General features: G+C 39.5%; 1 protein-coding gene across 4 annotated transcripts in view; it reads left to right on the top strand.

Annotated features, from left to right (window-relative positions):
• Positions 1-14,839, top strand: part of ADAMTSL1 (ADAMTS like 1) — a 1,019,582-nt gene that overhangs the window by 257,506 nt on the left and 747,237 nt on the right. For all 4 annotated transcript variants that reach the window (XM_067041438.1, XM_067041439.1, XM_067041442.1 and 1 more), the window contains one exon: positions 14,687-14,806. In XM_067041438.1, coding sequence (XP_066897539.1) covers positions 14,687-14,806 — 120 coding nt within the window. The remainder of the gene's footprint in view (positions 1-14,686; positions 14,807-14,839) is intronic.

The following is a 14,839-nucleotide window of genomic DNA, read 5'->3' as shown; positions in this document are numbered from 1 at the left end:
TGGTTGAGAATCCGCCTGCCAATGCAGGAGACACGGGTTCGTGCCCTGGTCCGGGAAGATCCCACATGCCGCGGAACAACTAAGCCCGTGAGCCATGGCCGCTGAGCCTGTGCGTCCGGAGCCTGTGCTCCGCAACGGGAGAGGCCACAACAGTGAGAGGCCCGCATACCGGGAAAAAAAAAAAAAAAAAGAAAGACTCTCAGAATTCATCTAAATGCTTTCTTTAGATCCTGAGTGAAAGCTTACAGTGTCCGAGTCTTTATTACCTACTAAGTAGCCAGTTTCATTATCAAGACACCATATTTAATTGTTTGAAAAGTCTATTTTATTGGGATAAGTTATGGCTAAATTCCACTTTCTTGAAAGCAGATGTGCCAAATTTATTTTCATTCAATTCAACAAATATTGTGCACTTACTGAGTTTAAGGTGTTGTTCATGGCCTTCCAGGATGATCAGTAGGTCAGGGTCTCTGACCTTGATATCTTTACAGAGGTAAGACAAGTTCCCAAATGACCACAAGAGAAATGAAAGTATGTGCCATTAGAGAAGTAATAATGTGCTGTGCTCTTTTTTGTTTAAAAATGAGGTGCCAGGACTCATATCTCAATAAATTATGACATGTGTCTCCTACACCCGCTCCCCAATGCTGTTTACATTGGAATGTCCACATGTTTTCCCAGCCAAGTGAGTCAGTTAAGATGGAAATACTAATTTATTTGACTGGACATACTCTGCTAGCTTCTACTGTCAAAAAACTCCCTGGTTGTTGTAATGATACTACCAAACTCTGTATAGCACTTGAGTTTACAAATCACTTTTCATATGTTAGCTCATGTAATCATTGCAATGACTATGTAAGGTAAGTAGTAATGTTCTCTTCCATTTACATTTGAGGGAACTAAGACTCAGTTTAAGCAATTTACCCAAATTATACAGCAGGGAAGTGGTGAGCTAAGACATCCAGGTCCCAAGACTCCAGATCTCAATTAGAAGAGTAGAACTTCTGTGGATGCAGTGGAGGAGAAATTATACATGCTTAGAGGGTATGGGGAAGATACAGAGAAGAAGCAGTCTTTAAGGATTGATGCAATTTCAGTACAAGGGGATGGAAGGAAGGCATTCTAGGCAGGGGACATGGCAAAGTTCAAATTATGGATACAGGAAATGCAGGATGTGCTCATGTAAGAGCCGTGGTTCCATGTATAGGTTTGGGAATCATCTGTCCAGAAGAGGTGTCTGACTCTCTGAGCACTAATAAAAATCCCAGGGCAAGAAACAAAAGAGAGAAGAAAAGATGCCCATGGACATAGCCCTGGGACCACCTGTGGTTAATGGGTGGGAGGTGTGGAAGGAGCTACCAAATGAGAAACCAAAGGAATGGCCAGAGAGTTCAGATCATTTGAAAGGATTATAGAAACCAAGGGGGGAAAGACTTTCAAGAAAGAGCACATGGTCATTATGGATGGTGACTGAGGACAGATGGGTGAAAGCCCAACCTTGATGAGCTTGGAGAGAGCAAAGCAGTGACTATAGAATTCAGAATGTAAGGAGCAGGTGGGTGAGAAGGAAATGAAGATCAGGAATGGGATGAGGAAGACCAAGGCAAGTAAGTTTCCTCTCTCTTGGAAGGGGCCTTTCAAGACTTAATGACAGTTCTCAAATCTTCTCCTTCCCTTTGTCAGGCAAAATGCCCTTAATTAATTCAACTGATTGTCATAGGCTTTCCAGACAGTCATGATCGTATTTTCCTTCTTTAGGAATTGTTGGTTTATCAGTTGTCCTTCTTAATGTTTGGGATCTAATAACTAACTCCGTACCCCATGTAAATGGTTAGTTGAATGTGGAGTAGAAGATAGCTATCCTACGTTTCGTTTCCTACACTGTATTTTTAACCACAGCCCCAATTTAAATTAACCACATTTCACTGTTGATTGATTGAGCTTGCAGTCAGTTATGATTCCCTGTCGTCCACATCCTGTACTTGTCAACTATTGCGGGAGACAACCCAAACGGGAGAGGGACACTGGAGCCATGGGGAGGAGAGGACACGGGACTGGCGTCCAAATTTCTACATTTTAGTCTGGACTTTGACACATGAAATCTATGTTCTTGGGAAAGTCAGTCAATTTGTCTCTGGGCTCCAGAGGGAGCTAGATTGGATGATTTCTAAGCCTCTTTCAAGCTCTAAAAATTCTGAAATTAGTAACCGAGAACAACAAAAGATATTCATTAATTTACTACTCAGATATTTATAGAACTCAACTGTCTGCCAGGCACTGCTGGATTTTAGAATGTAGTGGCGCACAAGACAGAGGTGGTTCTCATCCACGGAGATTATAGTTTCACGGTGACATTTTGAGACTAAAAAGTACTTGGTCAAATGCAGGGAAGAATGGAAAGGATTCACATGAATATCAGTAGCTTACATGACATACATGGCTTACTTTTGCCCTACCTTTCACTGTAGGCCGTTCAGGTCTTTGCAAGACCTTCTTCTTTTCCTTTTGGGATGCTTTCATGAGGTGGACCTACAAATAAGTCCGGTTAGCTACCTCTTCTGTTCCAGCCCTCATGGTGATGTCCACTGCCAAGGCCTCTGTGCCTGGGATGCTTGGTGGAAGCACCACAAGGCTGCCTGCAGTGCTCACCACTGATCCGTTTCCTGCCACTACCCCCCTTTCCTCCTGGCTATCCCTGCCCCTTCTGCGGGTGCTTTTGTCTCCTCTGGTATAGCCATTGTCCTTGCTGGGCACTCTTGCTGGTCCATGTAACTGATACTCCAAGACTTGAGGGAGCCAGAACTTCCACCTGGTGAAATGGGAAAGCAGACTTCTATGCTCTATTAGAGGAGTTTTTAGCACCATGCCTTTTTTTGTTGTTTTTCACTTAAAGACTCCCTCCACTGAGTGAAATCTGAGTAGTACTCACTATGCTAATTATAGAATTGTTCTTTATTTCTTTGATATCCAGGGCTCTGGGACTAGACCAAGCTGAGATGAACTCTCTCTCAAGAGGCTTCTCCATCCCTCACTGAGATAGACCCATCATCTATCAGACATGCTTGGGTCTCACAATTTAGTGTCACACTGGGATCTCTGCTACTCACACACACACTTACACACACATATACGTTCATACATAAATATGCATACATGTGCCTATCAAGTACTTTCATTTCCTTACAAAGAGCATACTTCTTTAAAAGGAACAAAATATTTTTAATATAAAAGAATGATAAAGTCATAATAGACAAATAAATTCAAAATTCCACTTCTCTTTCCCCAAGAAATACATGACTGAATTTCAGAAATAACTTGGGAGTTGAGAGACAAAAACGTTTTGAGGAACCAGCTGCCATCAGTGTGGAGTACATTGAGAAAGACAAAAATGGGTGAGGAGGAAAGAGTGGACATTTAAGAATGCTTGCTATGCATTAAGTATAAACTTCCCCATTTCTTGTGTATTTTCTTGAGATACAGAGTAAATATTTGAAATTCTTTCAATTACGTATACAATATAAATACTGATATAAATTCTCCCAATTTTTTGAGTTTACATTTTTCAGAGACCGGGCCATGGGGTATGTGTTTGCAGTGGTGAGAGGGTATGGTGAACTCAAATATATCTGATTTACACTAAGGATACCATTAAAGCACTATCCAGAGAATTGTGCTTTGAATATTTGAATATTTGAATAATGGGGAATAAATTTGCATGGGTCCAAGCTATCCTATTTTTTCTTCTCTGTAATATGGCACATGTTGGTGAGACTTCTAGCCAGGGAAAAGAGAAACTGCTCAAGTTTGTGAAACAATAAAAGCTTACTTGCCCACAACATAATTTAGTTTATTACTTTGATCTTTTTTGTCTGTAAGTAAAGTCATTGAGCCAACTGTGGGTATCTGCTGTACATCTGCATTTCAGGGCTAAGGTGAAGAATGCTAGAAAAGGAGTGAATTTGGAGCCAGGTAAAGACATTCTGGGTAAGGATCATGGATCAAAATCAGAGCTGTTTCTCTTCCACCAGTTCTGATCATTATTTCTCAGTTTTGTAGAGAATTAACTGAGACTTCAGTGTAAAGAGAGCAGAGAGAAGTGTCCCCAGCATTTCTTTAGCATCACGGAGACTGGGTGGCTTTTTTTTATACAGATAGGGGTGGTGAATTGGAAATATTAGGTCCAGTCCAGTAGTACTTGGGTCTAAAGAAGAAAAGCCATTTTAGTTTAGGTCCAGAGCCGTGCCAACACAGGATGAGGAAGCAAGAGATTTATTGGTGAAAAAGGTGAAGAAGGCAGAGGAGGTCAGAAAAGCCATCAGTCTGTAACTTGGACTATCCCTAGTGAAGGAGAGACAAGACCCACAGGTTCGATAGGAAGAGTCTCAGACCATAGTGCAATGCTAAGAAAGGTTTGGCCAGACACTGGGGGGTCTTTGAGCAGAGGTCACCTGTCAGAGAGGCTCTGCATATCTCAGGAGTGGACTTGCTTTGGTTTCTCTGCTGTGCTCAGTCATTGGCTGGGAGCACCAGTGGGCATCAAGGATGTGAATTCAGAAGACAACATCTGGGGTCGTCTGTCCATTAAGCTCTGCAGCAAGGGATCTGAGTGGCACATCCTTATGGCCTCAAAAGAGCTAATGTAAATAGTAAGCAAGGGGCAAGAAAGACACTCCTGCCCTAATTAATATCTTCATCTTGGTTCAGAATATGAATGGTACCCTGACTTCATATTCCTCTTAGCTAAGCAGCTCTCTTTAGAAAAACCTGGGTAATAAGGTTAATCTATATAAACATTTGCTAAGTAAACAATGAAAAAAGTTGATTTCTACCACTGCATGTGTACACAGTCATCTTTATGTTCTTCCCTTTTTTTCTTAAAATTCTCCTCTAGCTGCTCAACTCTCTCCCTGAATTCTTGGCATGAGTGAGGGTTTCATTTTACATGTCAAATTTAATGCGTACACGCACACACAGGTGCACAACTTGAAGACTATGCCTGTTTCTCTGTGTCATTGGGAGATGTGACAATAACGTGCCCATTCACCAAGGAGCAGAGTACAGAGGATTCCACCTTTTCTGTTTCATGTGTTCTTTCATTATTTAAGTGTAGATCTGAGTCACAGCTCTTATCAGTGTTCTGAAGCCTAGTGTCTTTTGAATTCTGGAAATTGTACTCTGTTCCCCTTTTGACAGGAGTGGAGTAGGATGGTCTTAAAATGTTTGAGAAAAAATCAGGGAGAAGAGAGTTGGCTTTATATTTGGGGGAAGTTATTTAAGTTTCTTGAGTTATTTGGCTGTTTTTCCATCTTACATATGCCAAAGGAGATGTCTCAAAACCCGCATATTTTCTCTTCCCTATACTTATGAAGGCAATTTATTTCCTCATCTGAAAAGATAAGAGCTTGGTGAAGATGGTCTTTAAGTTCTTCTTAGCACTTTCATTTCAGCAACCATGTTTCTGACAAGTGATGGAAATGCCACAGCTTAGCTATAGATCAAGCCCATATTATACACAGTACATATCCTCTGATGGAATTCCTGGTGTTACCTTTTCTTTAGTTTTTCTTTACCCACTAGTACTGTGAGGGTAAACTTTTCTACATTGTTCGTTTGTTTTACTTATTTTTTTTGTAAAGGAATCCTTGTCAAGGTAGATATCCATCTACCTTAAAGATAATGTAGATTATTTTTTAAGCATAACCTTTTTCCCCCACTTCCATAAAGGTTAGCTAGGGTAATAGAGTTTCTTTTCATTGACATTCTGGGACAGATCTTTAAATTCAACTATATCTGGTCACCTTGTCTCAACCCGTATTATAGCTATTTCTCTAAATCAGACCTGAACTAAGTAGGAACATCTGTACCAAGAATTATGAGGCCCAGCTGAACATTTTGGACCAGTATGTCCCATCTCACTTCTTTCTACTTTAACCTTTTAGCAATTATCTTTACAATCCTTAGAAATAATAATTAAAGTTGGTAGAAGAACAAACAGAATACTAAACTGGATTTCAGCTCCAAACACCAGGTATATATAAATGTCAGTGGCTTAAATATGGTTATAAGAATGTTTTTATTAACTTCCCCCCACCGGTCTTCTTGAGATCATGTTAAGCCTTTGCTTCAGGGAGTATAACGCTGCTAATCAGCTTGCATAGTTGGCAGCCGTTAACTGGGACACCTGAAGGTACTTTAAGACTTGATTTTCCCAGACAAACCGACTGTAGAAGTAGGTATGAATATAGGTCTAGGGGCATTGCGAAGTCTCTGTCTACAGAGACTTAGTCACTCCCCAACACAACAACAGAAACTACTTTCAAAGTTAAGCAGATGGTTTTCTAAGCGGACCCTTTCAACAATAAAAGCGGGTTCTTCAGTGACACTGCCTCCCCGCTCTCTGTACAAATCTGTGAATGTGTGCAGACAGAATTGCTGATTCTCAAGCATTATAAGCTGTTTGAGCCTCGTCTGGTGGGTGACTGAGTTTGGAGACATTTATAAATATTTTGGTGCATATTCTCATATACCTCTGAAATACTTCTCCTTCTGCATTTTAATGAGGAAATGTCTTTAGTGAGATTATATGCTGATAATGTTTTCCTATCTTTTACAATTGAATTACTCTTCACTCATTTTCCCATCTTACTATATTTGAATATTCCAATCAGGAATGAGTTTATTGGGATTAATGGAAATGGACCACTGAGAGTAGATTGGATTTTTTTCCCATAGCGTTTGAGTTCATAAGAATAGCCAGAGACAGGATGTCAAGTGATTGATGTCCTTCCAAAAATCAGGGACCCTTGTTCATTGCCAAATAGAATTTACTTATATCAGGCAAACTCAAGTTTGTTACCAAATGTCAGGATCTTTAATCAAGTTGAAAAGATCTATACTTTTATTTCAAATCTACTTCTTAGTTGATTTAATCCCCAAATTTCATCTGGGGCTATTTGTATTTTTGGCCTAAGCTAAATATATCAATATTTTAAGGGCTAGTGATAGGATATTCATCCTTTGGCTCAGTTTCCTTCAAACCAGAAGTTACTTATCCTTTCACATTGGGAACAGATTTCCTCTTTCTTCCCTTGGCCTCTGACTAGCTTTGATTTTGGCGATCAGATGGTAATGATATTGGGTGGCAGGGCTACATTGGGGACCTTTGATTGAGTCCATGTAAGGTCTCATTATTTCTCTCTGTTACTTAGCAGCAACTCTCAGAACTGGAGCTGGAGATTTTTTTGGCTCCAAGAAAACTTTCTATTCAGTATTCAGTAAACACTGAGTGACCCCCTTTTGCCAAGAACTCATAACCCTGACCCAATCATTTCACTACCCACTGGTATTTAAATATAGGTGTGTATTCAGATAACACAGTGGCCAGTTACTTAAGTTGTTTAAATTACTATTCTAATCTGATCAGAATTTACAGCTTCACTATCTTAATTCTTAGTAAACTATGAACCAGAATATGGGCATAAATATACTTTGCAAAATCCTTTTGGTAGGAAAAAAACTTTAACAGTGTGGTTTTCAGTGCTGTACTTTATAAGTAATACTGTAACCTAAATCCTACCCATGGGACAAAAGCTTGGCTACATTTACATTTTCACAGAAAAACTAAATGAAGAAAGAAGAACAATAAAATGATAATGTATGCTTGTATGTTTAAACTTCTGTTATTTCTACATCCCTTTCTCTCAGCCTGGAAGGAAATGGCTGCCTCTCCTGGAGTTATAAGAACATTATAGCCACTTAAAAGCTCTGGTCTTAATCCACGCCCATCATCAGCATTACAGTTTCTATAGAGATGATGACTCTTCCTTAATGATGTAGAGGTCCAAAATGTGAACCGGTTGCTCTGAATTGTAACTTTCCAAATTCTAGTCACAACTCACAGAGCAAACTTGTAAGAAGTAGGGACTTCTAAGGCGGGGGTGTGGTTATCTTTTCTTAAAACAAAATGTGCACGGGTGAACAGACAAGTCAGAATAGTAACCGGTATTCTCTGGATCCACTGAAAGGCAGGTCAAGCCAAGGAGGACGTCTGGTGCCAGGTTGTGATGGGTGCCAGCTTGAAGTAGAAGACGAAAGTTATCATCGACATAGTTTCTGACTGTGTCCAAAAGCAAAACTTTTCTTATTATTCAGTGACTTTTGTTTTAAGCTACCTTTATCTTCTTTTTCCCTCTAAGGGGGTAGAGAAGACAGTTATTTGAAAACTCCCTTGTTTCCTGTATTTACATATGTCCCTCCCTAAAAGCTCTGTAATGTATATAGAGAGAACATATACCACAACCATAAATTGCTTCCATGCTTTCCTGGATCTAATGAGATTCTCTTTTGGGAGCTGGTATTTCTACATTCCTGGATTCTCTAAGAAGTACTTTGGTGTGCCAACGGGCAGAAAGAGAGTCACTGTATGAAGCAGGAAATCAGACTGCAATTGGAGAAGCAGGCTTCATCATACGGTACAAATTCTAGCACATGGCAATCTTCATGCTTCCTGAGGAGCAGTCCTTACGAGTCTAGAAATCCTATAGAAACAGATAGGTATCTTAGCAATGATTATTTGTTTCTTGCCCTATTCCTCTGGACAAATAACCGGGTTCAAATCTAGCAGAGATTTGAGTTTTTAAGAGACACTGTCTCTGGTTCTTAATCCTGACATAGCCCTGGCCACTTACAAAATTCTTCAACTTCTCACATTTCTGTTTTCCCATCTGTGAAACTAACACTGTTGAACCATGAAATGCCATGGGGTGCCAGTTTTGATGCATTTTTATGATATGCTAACTACCTTATAACTGCAAGGGGAGTTTTGACATATCAAATGTAAAGTAACCATATTTTCCAAACCCCAAATCAGGAAACCTGGTCTGACCATCAGAAATAGGATTTTTAAAGTCTTAGTTCTCCTGGAAATTTTCAAATTTCATTCAACATTTAGTTGAATTCAGGGGCTGGGATTGATAGATCAATGAGCCATGTTCTCTGTTCTCAAGGAACTAAATATTTGTAATAAGTTGGATGTAGTGCTGTCATCAGTGTATTTTCATAGAAAACCAATAAAAGGAAGCCTAAAAATGATGAAAATCTGTTAAAGTTTGAGTTCTCCTTTTGATATTTTCTGTTGGCATAAATGGACCGTTGGAGATGGAACCATGTTCCATGTTAAATATCAGTGCTCCCAGGGTTCTTAGCTCTCATATCTTCTCATTCTCCATACTTTCTCTTGGCAAGCTCATCCATGCCAACCATCATGTACTCCCCACATGATGCCAACACCTCAATATCGTCTCCAGACAAGTTTCTTTCCTAAGCACAGAACTCTGCTTTCTTTCCCTAAGGCACCTCATTCTCTGCTTCTCTGGAATCAGATTCCTAATCTAACCCATATAGTTGCTTCTCCTCCTCTGTTTTCTATTTTCTTGAAGGTGCTACTATCCACTCTGCTCTTCTGCTCAAATCCAGACTGAAAATACAGGCAGAACCTGAGACTTATCCCCTGCATTCAGTTGGCCACCAAATCTTATGATCATTTCCTTCCCCACCAGCTCCTTGGGTCTTCATAAATTCTCATCTGAGTAACTGCAGCGATCTGAAACTGATCACCTCATCTCTAGTCTTACCTCCTCAGGGCCAGCTGCACACACTTCCAAACTCATAAGTCCGAGCAAGACACTGGCTTCTTAAGTCTGTCAGTGACCATGATTCATGATCTGACCCCTGTACAGTGGTCCCTGCCCACTGTACACGTTCTGTTCCTATCACTTGCTCTCATGTACCTCATGTTCCTGTCATGCTAGATGACTCAAAACATACCAAACAGAATTAGATATCTCAAGCCTCCATGCCTTTTCCCAGACTGTTCTCTCTTCCTGGAACAAGAATCTTCCCTTCCCCACTCCCATTCCCCTTGTTCAGCTAGTAAATTCCCACTCTTCCTTTAACCTCACTTTAAAGTCTTTCAAATTCCTTCCCGGGAAAGGTAATTGCCCTTGCTCTATATTCTCATGGCATCCTTTGCTCACCTAGATTTTTCATTTTATTAATTAAGGTAGCTTAACTGCAGTAAGAAATAGTCTCTAAAATGGATAGTGGTTCAAACACGGAAAATTGTTCATTTTCTTTTTTTTTTTTTACACTTTCCATTTTTTATTGAATTATAGTTTATTTACAATACTATATTGGTTTTGGGTTTACTACATGGCAATTCAATACTTCCATAGACTATACTCGGTTTAAAGTTACTATAAAATAATGGCTATATTTCTCCGAGCTGTACAAGACATCCTTATTGTTTGTTTATTTTACATGTAGTGGTTTGTATCTCCTAGTCTCCTATCCCTGTTTTTCCCCCTCCTCTTCCCTCTTATATTACAGTGTTAGGTAAGTGAACAGGTCATCGGGTGGGTTTCTTGCATGCAGTCATTCAGGGAACCAGCTAATGGAGCCTCTGTGACCTTTAGCAATAGACTCCAAGGTTTTCCTGAGGCTCTCTCCATTCCAAACAGACTTGAGGCAAAAGAGCCTGGAGGAGGGAAAGCAGGAGATTTTTATGGGCCAGAGATGGTATCACCCATCACTTCCACCAGCTAAAACTCAATCTCAACCACCTTATCTGCAAAGGAGGCTTGGAAATGTACTCTAGGTGTGTGCCAGAGATGAGGAGAAGATGGTGGCTTTTGGGAACATCTAGTCATCTCTGCCACATCCATGTACTCATTCAAATGGCTATGCCCTGAAAGGAAGAAATATGTGCTATAGTCAAATACTTGCTCTAGTCATGGAGCTCCGGACACATGATAATACTTGAGTAAATGTGTGTACACATGAATGAATGAAAGAATCAGTAAGATAAAGGACTACTCTGGATTTAAATAATAATTATAAAAATCAGCTTGAAATAGAAGTATAAGATTTATATGTTTATATACCTTTATATATTTATGTATCTCCTTCATTATAATAGTGTTTGTAAAACACACAAAATATAATTGTCCATGGTTGATTGATACAGATATTCAAAACTAACTTAAAATTGACCAAATTAATTTGGGTAGTTTAAATTGTCTAATTAGTAATAGCAGTCATGGATAGAAATTAAATTAAAAACATATGCACACGATATCTATAGGGGTAAAGTGTTTGTAATTACATTCACCTAACATATATTCTTATCTGTTTCCAGGATTAAATTGAATTTTAGTTTAATGAAGACCTTCTGCCTTGGTACATAAATAAAATCAAATACATAAAAGTATTTGATAAGTTGAGCATCTTGGTGAGAATTGTGTGACTTATAAAATGTCAACATTCTTGGGAAAAATAAACAGGCAGAAACTTTCTAAAACAAATACACAGTTATGATTGAGAATTAAAACATAAATCGAATGCACAAGGTGTTTGCTGATTGACCTTCATTTTTGTAGTGTTAGTGAGTAGTGCGTCTTTTTATCTGACATCTCACTGTCTCTTTTAGAGGATATTTGAGTGATTTTTGTCTATTTCTTTAATCAGTTTAACAAAAAGAAACGTGTTTTCCACAGGCACAGAAGTTCTCACAAAGAAAGTGCACTGAAGTTTATTAGTCTTCTCTTCTGATTGTAGCTTTTAAAAACTATGGCATTGCATGACTAAAGATGGCCACCATTTTGAATAATAAAGTTAGATTAAAAATAGCCTATAGGGGGCTTCCCTGGTGGCGCAGTGGTTGAGAGTCCGCCTGCCGATGCAGGGGACATGGGTTCGTGCCCCGGTCCGCGAGGATCCACATGCCGCAGAGCGGCTGAGCCCGTGAGCCATGGTCCCTGAGCCTGTGTGTCCGGAGCCTGTGCTCCACAATAGGAGAGGCCGCAATAGTGAGAGGCCCGCGTACCGCTAAAAAAAGAAGCCTACAATTTTTGGAGAAATAATTTGTAAAATGTGAGTTCAGTAGTGATCAACATACATTAGTCTTTTTGAAAACAAGAAAGTAAAAACACATCAATTCTAGGTTACTTTAAATTTGGGTCTTGATCTCTTCCAGAAAGAGAGTTGCACGAGTGCAGCTAGTCCATATCTAGAACTTGAAGAGCTGTGAGTGGTCCTGAATACCAAGTTCATGAATTTGGAATGTACCTAGCAGGAGGTGGGGAATCCTGCAAGCTTCTGAGCAGGGAAGTTATATAGTCAAGATGGGTTGTGATGTATATTTAACTGTAGACTCAAGGAATGGTTGACCCTGATGAGAAAAGAACTAAGAGAAATTAATTTAAAATGTAACAGGCATTAGGTTAGCTGGAAGGATACATTTCCAAGAATTAATCTTGCAATTCTACCTCTACTTGTATCATACTGGTTAATTCTTACAAAGCAATGTGGGAGAGGAAATAAGATAACCTTTCATTGCACCCTGCCTGTTGATGATTCTGTCAGATTTCTCTTACTGCCATAATGAATTACCACAGATTTGATGACTGAAAACAATACAGAAGTATTACCTCACAATTTCTGTAGGTCAGAAGTCTGGCAAGGCATGGATGGATTCTCTGATTGTAGTCTTACTGGGCTAAAATCAAGGTGTTGGCCAAAGATGTATTTCTCTAGGGCAAGGGTCATCTTCCAAGCTCCTTCGTGGTTGCAGAACCCATTTTCTTCTCATGCTTCCCACATGGCCCCCTCCATCTTCAAGCCAGCTGTGGCGGGTCAAGTCCTTATCACCTTTGAATCTCCCTGACTTCCTCTTCTGCCCTCAGCCCAGACAAAGCTCTGTTTTTAAGGCTTCCTATGATTACATTGGGGCCGTCTGGAAAATCCAGGATACTAACCCTTTTCTGAAGTTAACAAATAAACTTAATTATATCTGTGAAGTCCCTTTGCCATGTTAAGGAATATATTCACAGAGATGACACTCGGGAGTGAAGGGCCCAAGATTCTGTCCCCTACAACGATACTGACTGTACTGTATAACAACAGAGGCCATTTATATATCAGTTATAGAAAATTATACTATCCAAAAGACTACGGGTTTAAAATTATTTTAATTTATTATGAACTATTGCAGACATTCAGGAAGGATATGATGAAATTAACATGATGAGCATCCATATATTCCTTACCAATATTACCAATACCATAAAAAGGTATAAAATTCAAAATGTATAAAAGTTGAAAAGTTAAACTAATATGAAGATAATATGGAAATAATATAATACCTATTGTAATATTCATTATAGATATTATAAATATGGTCAAAGAGCTTCATGTATGTTAAAAGCTTAGGTTTTTATTCCTTGAGCAGAATGTGCTTATGATGATAGCAATGGCTGTTATTTTTTAAATTTACATTGCTGTGCTTAATTTCTGCTGTACAGCACAGTGACACAGTTGTACCTATATTCTTTTTTATATTCTTTTCCATTATGGTTTATCACAGGATATTGAATACTGTTCCCTGTGCTATACAGTAGAACCTGTTGTTTATCCATCCTATATATAATAGTTTGCATCTGCTAATCCCAAACTCCCAGTCCTTCCCTCCCTGACCCCCCTCCCCCTGGCAACCATGTGTCTGTTCTCTATATCTGTGAGTCTGTTTCTGTTTTGTAGATATGTTCATTTGTGTCACATTTAGATTCTACATATAAGTGATATCATATGATATTTGTCTTTCTCTGTCTGACTTACTTCCCTTAGTATGATAATCTCTAGGTCCATCCATGCTGCTGCAAATGTCAATAATGGATGTTATTTATTGAATGCTTATTATATGCAAGTCAATATATGAAGTACTTAAGATATATTATCTTCTATCTTCTCAGCGATCCAATAATACTGTTATCTTTCCTGTTTTATGGTGAGTAAACTGAGGCTCAGAGAAGGAGGTGGTAGGAGGCCTGGGTGAAGAGATTATTCTTTGCATTTCTAGGATTTACTTAACAATTTGTTCTTCACCAGCGGAGGTTTGAGTAGCTCAGTGGCAAAATGAGACAGTGAACAGAAAAGGGTTTTAGATTCAGACCTGTATTTGAGTGCTGATTTCAACACTTACCAAATTCCTGAAACCCTTTCACCTCCAGTTCCTCATTTGTAAAGCATGGCTAATAACAGACACCTCCTGGGGCTGGTGCAAGATAACATGTGTAAAGAACCTGGTATGTGATAAGTTCTAGATAAAATTCTCCAGTGCCTCCCTCTAGAGTAGCTCAAGTGCATCTGGTTCTAAAGCCCTGGATGCGGGTGCAGGCCAGCTCCTCCTTATCTTATCTGGTAGATGTGTAACAGGATGACAGGATCCACCTAGAGGCTCAGAACCATAGGACCAGAGGTGGATCCCTGTGGGTCCAAGACCCCTATGTGATGCATACACATGGATATTCCAATGGAATAAGTCTAGGAGCCTGACCACGCTGGATGTGGCCTCGAAGACAACTTATAATCACTGAATTTTGACATTGTACACCAGTCAATTAAGATGTGCCAACTTAGCAGGAGACTTTCCTGACATCATCTAATGAGCCACATGCCAGAATGTTCTCGTGGCTCTCACATTAATATGTATTTCTGTGTGTCATTTTTGACTGCTCTAATCAGACTTGAAATGAATCCAAGAGGTTTCTATAACTCTGAGACATTAATTCCTCAGTGCCCCCTCCCTCCAGGCTCTGTCTGAAAGCTTAATTCGGCTCTCTTATCTCTCTAGGTATGTGGAGACCAAAGCCAAGGGGCTGTTTTCCTGAGGGAATTTACACTGATTCGAAGAGAGAGCCTTCATGAAGATTTCCTGTCTGACCTCTTGAATAGTCACAAAACTGAAGACCCGGTACAGTGCCTCTTCTATTTATTCTTAGAAACA

Source organism: Kogia breviceps, chromosome 8 (assembly GCF_026419965.1).
Source record: "Kogia breviceps isolate mKogBre1 chromosome 8, mKogBre1 haplotype 1, whole genome shotgun sequence".
Lineage (NCBI taxonomy): Eukaryota > Metazoa > Chordata > Mammalia > Artiodactyla > Physeteridae > Kogia > Kogia breviceps.
The sequence above is the reverse complement of the archived record's forward strand: the minus strand, read 5'-3'. Positions and strand labels throughout refer to the sequence as shown.